At 52.7% G+C, this 7,508-nt stretch overlaps 1 protein-coding gene across 2 annotated transcripts in view; it reads left to right on the top strand.

Annotated features, from left to right (window-relative positions):
• The window catches only part of Pitpnm3 (PITPNM family member 3), a 78,208-nt gene that overhangs the window by 33,252 nt on the left and 37,448 nt on the right, over positions 1-7,508 (top strand). For both annotated transcript variants that reach the window (XM_013522224.1, XM_005399663.2), the window contains exon 4: positions 1,231-1,278. In XM_013522224.1, the coding sequence (XP_013377678.1) occupies positions 1,231-1,278 (48 nt within the window). The remainder of the gene's footprint in view (positions 1-1,230; positions 1,279-7,508) is intronic.

Raw genomic sequence — 7,508 nt, 5'->3', positions numbered from 1 at the left:
TATATATATCAGTCATTTACTGTGCACAAAAACCCCATGAAGCTCATCCCGGTATGATCCCTATTTCATAGATTAGAAGACTGAGTCTTAGAGGTTATGAGGTTGACTTGCCCAAAGGTACACACTGAGAAAGTGATGCTATTTAAAATTCAAATGTCTAGCATGCAGCAACATCCAAGTGCCTTCAGAACTTGGAGGACCCTTAGAGAGTGCAGGACCCTCACTGTCTTGCAGGAATGAGGCCCAGAGAGGAGGATGCACTTCAGGTCCCGCAGAAGGTCAGTGGGGGCCTGGAACAGAATCTTGGCTTTCAAACTGTCTGCTCTTCCCCCTGTTCATGCCTGCCTGCCTTTGAGGGGGCTCAGGGACCCTGATTCCGAGGATGTGGGAGACAGAGTGGGAGCCAAGTGACACGAGCCACAAAGGCAGCCATGGCAGGAAGAGGGCTGGGGAGACGGTGAGGGATTCTGACGATTGGCATGTGGAACAGCTCCTTGGGGGAGGTTGGCATGTTTGGGACAGGAGTCATCCACCAGGCCTGCATGGTTGGTTGGGAAGATGGAGATGTTTCCTAGCTGTTTCCTAAAGGGAAGGGAGCATGGCAGCTTCCTGAGGGGAAGGGCTCTGAGCCTCAGGAGAGCCCGGAGATGGCTTCCCCCTGTGCCTTTCTTTCCTCAGAGAACTGAGGAAGCTGCAGACACTTTTTGGGGGGAATGAAGACTCCCTGAGGAGGCTCTGGTCATGTGAAGTATGAGTATCTGAAAAGCCGCCACAGAAGCCCAGCGGGCAGCGGGATGTACAGAACCTAGGAGAGAGACCTTGCCTAGAGAGAGACCTGGCAGTTGTTGCCTGGACCCTGTCTTCAGCATTGACCCTCAGAGGGAAGAGTGAGTGTGGGCAGATGGCAGCCTCTGGCCGGCAGCAGCAGATGGTTTATGAGGGTGGAGAGTCAGAGGAGATGGTGGCGAGAAGGCTGGGGCATCGCTGAGGAGCGAGGCCAGGCCTTCTGTAGCAGTGGTGTCCCACAGGCTCTGGGCTGTGTCTCACGTAAAGGCCCAGGGCTAAGTCTGTGGTAAGTGGGGCAGGGATGGAAGCAGTGAGCGAAACCTCTGCCTACCCTCAAGTCTGGAGCACAGGGGCAGGTGTGGCCACCATGGCCTCTTCAGGAAACTTAGCGTCTGGTCGGGAGAGGCAACAGGTCACCTGCTCACATCTCCTTTGTTTCCCTAGGAGAAGGAGCCACGCCGTGCACGTCGAGCGTCCTCCAGGAGAAGCAGCGTGAGTTAACGTGACCCTAGGGGCCCTTTCTGCCTTTTCCCTGGCTGGTGGTGCAAGCCCCTGGGGCTCTGGTCCTCTTGCCCTCTCAGAGCCTAGAGGGTGGCAGCGTCTTCTCCATCCTGTTCACGGGAAGGAGCAGAGGGCCTGCAGGGCCACTGGACCTGAGTTTGGGCTGCTGTCTTATCCCCTCATGTTCCTGGGTTGCCATGTTCTGAGTTGCTCCCGAATGAGGGGTGTGCGGCTGGTGGGGTGGGGTGGGAGTGGCCAAGTGGATAACACCATGGAAAGCTGGTGGATGTCCTTTCCACCTGGACGGAGAGAGGGTGGCGGGACTGGGAAGCCCGCTCTCGTGTGCCTTCGTGACCATCTCCTTTGGATGACACAATTTACAGGAGACATAGGTGGTGGCGTGGTGAACAAAGGCAGAGCGAATGAGGTCACTTAAGGTTGTACCACTGGTCTCAATCCATAAAATCCCCCTATGAAGAGGCCATGTGTGCAGAGCCAGGGCCCTGCTGCTGAGTTCTGGGGTTCTATGTCTTTGTCTTTCTTGTGTGTCACACTGGCCTCTTCTGGTGCCCTTCTGCCTGTTTTCTCAATCGCAGTCCTAGACCCGGGAGAGTGACGCTACAGATGTGTCAGCTTGCTGATGGTCTTCCTGGATGTCCTGGGGAGACTTGGTGGTCAGGGACTGAGCCTTATGTCTTTGTAGGTTGGCAGTACTGCTGTTTACATGCAGCTGAGGGTGGGGAGAGGAGGGGTCCATGTGTTGGCTGAGAATTTCTCTTCATTTTCTTCCTGCTGGTCTGATCTGTGGCTGATGCTCTGGGGGCTTAGCCCACGCAGCCCACCAGCTCCCCAGGCCTGAGGCTCCTGCAAGCTCTCCTGTTGTTTACTACTGAACCGTGGTGAAGGATATGGCAGTGGTACCACCAGCCTCCTACAACCCAGGGTCCACCCCGAGCAGGTGCACAGGTCTTCAAAAAATCTTTGAGGTTTCTAACATTCAGACACAATTCATAGATAAAGCCTCTGCTGCATTAGGGGCTGGTGAGCGTGAGTGTATTTGTCAGAGGCACCCCTAAATTTCTGGTCTCCAGTGCACCGAGAAAGAGGAAGGGTGAGGCAGAGAGAGAGTGGCAGTTCAAAATGTACGTGTAGGATTTTCATTTATGGAGCTGGCTGATGACCGAGAGACTAATGCCATTGAAAGAATTTTTGACATAGCTTCAAAGAGAAGGGGTGTGTCACACCACGGTAGGCAGGGCCACAGGGGAAGCCACGGTGTGTCAGGACTACAGCCTTTATGGAAGTTTCTGAAGCAAAGTCAAGACAGTGTGAACAGCTTAGAGTAACTCTGGGCCTGGGAGGTGCTAGGCACTTAATACTGGGCCCTGGTTGCTGTAGGACAGGTGAGCTACCTTGGTGGGGAATGTTCGTCAAAGGAGATCCCTAGAGTATGAACTGAGTTTGCGTGGTTGCTTATGGAAGGTGGGTTCATGGGCACATCATTTATTTTCTGTAGGAACAAGCCTGTGTAGAAGGGGCAGTCTCTCCCTGGCCAGGAAGGTCTCCAAGATGTCAAACCATCATAAAGTTAAAAGCATGATTAATACAGAGATGTGGCCACATTCCTCAGGGACTTGGGAAAGGAAAACTGCCCGGATCGTCCCTATTGAGCCTGTGGGAGGAGGAAACCACAGCAGCAGTTTGGAAGTGGAAGTGGCTACCTGCGGTGGGGTTTGTCTCCACAAAGCCAAACCACGGCCCGTTTTCCACAGACACAAATGAATTGATGGGACAGCCGGCATTTTTTGGACCTGGTTGAAAAAACTATGTTTCAATAGAGGATAAGTGATTTTTTCCTCAGTTATAGATTTTAGTGAAAATTATATTGTTGAAGACTGTCATTGAATTCTGTTCCTTAAGGATGTTTTTATTTAGTAAAGAATAACAGTCAATGTGCAGAAGAATTCTGGAGCTGAAATGACACCTTGCAGGTTGTCTGGGCCAGTGATTTCTGAGTATAAACCCAATATTTTTGGCAGTGGGAAAAACAGCCCTGTGATGTGTTTTTCTATAAGGACAAATGTCCTCAACAGAGAGGACTGCTTTCTGCACATATAGCTCCACAATTATGTCCTCCCTATAATTTTTAGCATTAAAATCATTTTTCTTTTATGATAGTGATAATTGCTGATAATTTGTTGGTTTACATTGAATCCAAAATTAGCAAAATAAAAGTTTGTGACCTGAATTAAAGAATAATAGCAAGGCCTTACATTTATAATGTGTTTTCCCAATGACAGTGTACTTCTATCCAGATTGCTCTATTTAATATTTCCACTGGGTTTTTGAAAACTCAATAAAAACAGGCTAGGAGATAGTACAGATTACCCTGGGTCAGGAGTCAGAAAACCTGGGGACTGGTGCTGTCGTGTCTGGGTTTAAAAGAGGGCAGAGGTTGGAAGCTCACTCTGTTGACTTGCTGTGATGCTTTGGGCATGTTGCTTCCAGTCTCTGAGCATCTGTATGCTAACTGTGGAAAAATAAGGCATCTATTTCCTAGAGTTACTGAGCGAATCAGAGACAGCCCATGTGGTATGTCAGGGTCTGTCTCCAAAGCCCGGAAAGCGCCTCATGGTTCTTGCTTACTGCCATTTGCATGAGCCTTGACATCTGAAACATCTTGGTACAGACATGAAGGTTGTATCTTGCCATCTGGTGGAGCTCAGTCTTTGTGGAGCTTTGCTGGTCCTGTGGCTTCTTCATTGTCACTATAGGTCTCCCTGTGCACCTGAGTCCCCAAAGATTCCTACTAAGCCACACAAGAGCACTGAGGCTTCTAGAGTGCAATGAGGGGCAAGGTCTTGAGGTTGCCAGGCCTTATCTGCAGCGGCCTCTGGGCCGTGGCTACTGGAATGCTTCCTCCTTTGTGTCTGCCAGACAGCCCAGTCTTGTCTTGCTGTCCTGCCATTGGACAGACGGCCTGGCAGCCTGCCACCACTGGTGTGTACATGTGATTTGGAACCAGATTGGAGGGAGCCTAGGGAGCCGTCATGGGCGGAGGTCAGAAGAGTGTCAGGAGAGGGAGGCCTTGGGCTGGGGGAGGGTACTGGGGTGCTTCCTCCACCTTGCTGTGCAGTCTCCTTGGCCCCTGGCCAGGCCCGGTCTGTATCCCATCTGCGTATGTGGACTCCCTGCCTTGACCACGCTGCTGCGGGTGTGTACTCCTATCAGCGGAGGAGGCATTTACAGCGTGCTTCCTGCCTGAGGGTGCTGGCTGGGGCCCTCAGGGAGCTTACTGCCTCCCCATGGAAGTGCACTCCTGTTGCTCTTCTGGGGAAAGTGGGTGATGTCATCCTCCACACAGCCAAGCTGGAAGCCTGGGCTCCTTCTCATCCCATCGTTGTCATCACTATCTAGTGCTGTCAGACCCTGTGGCATCATGTGGCCTCCAGGAGAGCTGTCCACCCACCTCTCCTCTCTGCCACATCCTCTGGTACACTGGCCTCCCACTTCCAGTCTCCCACTCCTGTCCTCTCTCCAGAGTGGCAGGGAGGTAGCAGTCCTGGCCCTCTAGTACCTCTCCAAGGCTTCCCTTGACCTCCCTGCCTACCTTGTCTTCCCTTTCTCATCGCCCTCCTGCTGCTTTCTGAGAGGAGCAGGGCTGCCTGAGCATTGACTTCTCGTGGGCTACCTGGGAAGCCTGAGGGTCCATCCATCCCGACAGAGGGAACAGGGACAGCCTTCTTCCCAGCAGATGGTGGGAAGGACCTGGATCCTAGGGGACCCTGCCCTGGCTGCTTCCTTCCTCACTGCCTGGACAGTAGGGTTGAATGCAGGGAGTGATCGTCCCTCCTGCTGTGAGCTGCCACCACCCTAGGAGAGGCTGAGGCTAGAACTGTTGGCCCCTTAAGGCAGCAACACGCTTGCCTCTGCTCACTGCCTCATTATGGAGTGCAGGGTGCTTCCCAGCCTGTTCTCCTGATCTCCATGAAACCTGGGGCTTGGAGGGCTGTTGTCATAGTGAGTATGTCACAGTGAGAAAATGAAGATGCCCAGGCAATAGGTGACCTTCCAGAGACAGTGGTCCAGCCAGCTCTCTTGAGGCTCCTCAGTTCCTAGAGCTCCACCCGTGCCTGGCTCCATCCAGATCAGAATTCCTTTTTCTTGCAGTTTCCCCTTTTACCTCAAATCCTCCCTGCCCCAAGGCCTTTTGTCACTCGGGTGCTCTCTCAGGAGCCAGTTCCGCTATCCTTCTCCCTCCTAGTGCCCCAAATTCCCAGGGGTCCAGGCTGTGTACAGAGCAGGAACCTCCAAATTTTAAGTTCGAGAGGAGGGCTTCCTCCATCCTGCTCCACCAGGGAGGGGCAGATTCTGCCCCAGGAAGACTTACCCGCTGTGGCCCTGGACCCTGCAGCAACCTGACACATGGCATCCAGCCTCATGGTGGCTGTCAGCTGGCTTTCCCTGGGGCCAACCCTAGCATCAGCTATGGAGGAGGGGCCTGGTGTGAGAGGATCTTCCCCCTGCTGTGCCCCGTGGGACTCTGACTCTGATCCTCTGCTGGTCCCCACACTGTGACCTGACAATGGTCCAGACTGAGTCCTGGTTTTGGCCTCTGACAGACCCGTTATCTTCACTGTCAGCGGAGCCTCTGTCATAGCCATGATTTATGCTCTGCCGAGTTCTGACTCCAGTCTCTGACCCTGGACTGAGCTTGGCCCCTTGGCTCGGTCAGGGAACATGGACAGCGCAGCATCACCCTCCCTACCATGGGGACGTGGTTTGACCTCACACTCTGCTGCTTAGTGCCAGTGATCAGAGGAACATTTTCCTCCTGCACACCCTCAGCCCATGGTCTACAGAGGAGGACCCCCACCACAGGCACAGTGTGTGAAGCCCCTTGCCCACAGCTGGCCTCCCCACTCCTCTGCCTGGTAACTGGTGTCTTTTCCTGGCCTGTGTGGGCAGCTTGCTGAGCACAGCTGCAGACAGGCTATATTTAGCTGGCTTTAATGAGCTCAGGGTGGCAGACATCCGCCTTGGGAGCACTTTTCCTGCATGTATGCGTATTTCTATGCTTGGCTCTGACTATGGCTATGGTTCTTTCTTGTATGTGTGTGCATATGTCTTTGCATTTGTGAATGTGCGGTGGCGTGTATGTCAATGCATGGGTGCATTCATTTAATGAGAATAAGCCTGCCTCTGTGTGCACATATACACGTGTATCTATGCTTTGCTCCCAAGCATGTGCAGCATCTGACACTTATAGGTGTGCAAAATAGGAACAAATCATTAATTCATTCGTTTGTTTAAAAATATTTAATGAGCACCTTTATATGGCAGCGCTGTGACAGTCTCTGGGGATAAAACAGAATGAAAACAAACCCAGTTCTTGCTCTTAAGGATTTCATAGTCTTGGAGATGGAGGAGGGAGGAGAAGACAATAAACCAACAACCACAAAGTTTCAAGTATAAAGATTCATCCCAGGAATGGCATTTTGTCAAGGAATGGAGTAAGGGGGAAAGGCTGCGGGAGGAGGGAAAACAGCAGTGTCTGTAGGAAATATCTGTACGCCGGGGTGAAGTCCAGACAGAGGGAACAAGATGCACCAGGGCTCTCGGGTGAGAAGGAAAAGACTGCTAATTCCACGTGGGAGAGGCTAGATTTCCTCTACTTCTCTGTGAGTTGAGATGGGTATTTGACAGTTGTCCAAAAAAGGCCAATGTGGGTGAGTTCAGAGAGAGTGAGGGGCCTGTGGTCAGGCCGCAGGGCTTGGCCGGGAGGTGGGAAGCTGACGAAGATTTCCACACAGCGTTAGAATCTAGCCCATGGCTCAGTGGGAGTTTGAGGAGAAGGCAGGTTCAGGCAGCTGCGTGGTGGGGTGGGGGTGGGAGTGGGGGTGGGTGGGAAGAGCTCTGGGAAGGGTTAATTTGCAGGTGAAGAGGGCTTGGGGGCGCTTTGGAGACAGCAAGGCAGCATAGGGCAGGACCCTGGCATTGGCGCGCCCCTGGAGATGGCTGCCTGGAGAGCCTTTCTGGGAAGGAGTTTCCCACTTCTTTCCATGCCTTTCACTGGCCCAACTCTACTAGAACCAGGGATTCTCCGGGGCAAAGCAGGGTGCAGTGTGTGTGTGTGTGTGTGTGTGTGTGTGTGTGTGTGTGTGTGTGTGTGTATCTGGAGAGCGGTGGAGACCACTTTGTGCAGACCACTGCTTCCATGC

Source organism: Chinchilla lanigera, unplaced genomic scaffold (assembly GCF_000276665.1).
Source record: "Chinchilla lanigera isolate Chin_1 unplaced genomic scaffold, ChiLan1.0 scaffold00066, whole genome shotgun sequence".
NCBI classification, from domain to species: Eukaryota; Metazoa; Chordata; class Mammalia; order Rodentia; family Chinchillidae; genus Chinchilla; species Chinchilla lanigera.
The sequence above is the reverse complement of the archived record's forward strand: the minus strand, read 5'-3'. Positions and strand labels throughout refer to the sequence as shown.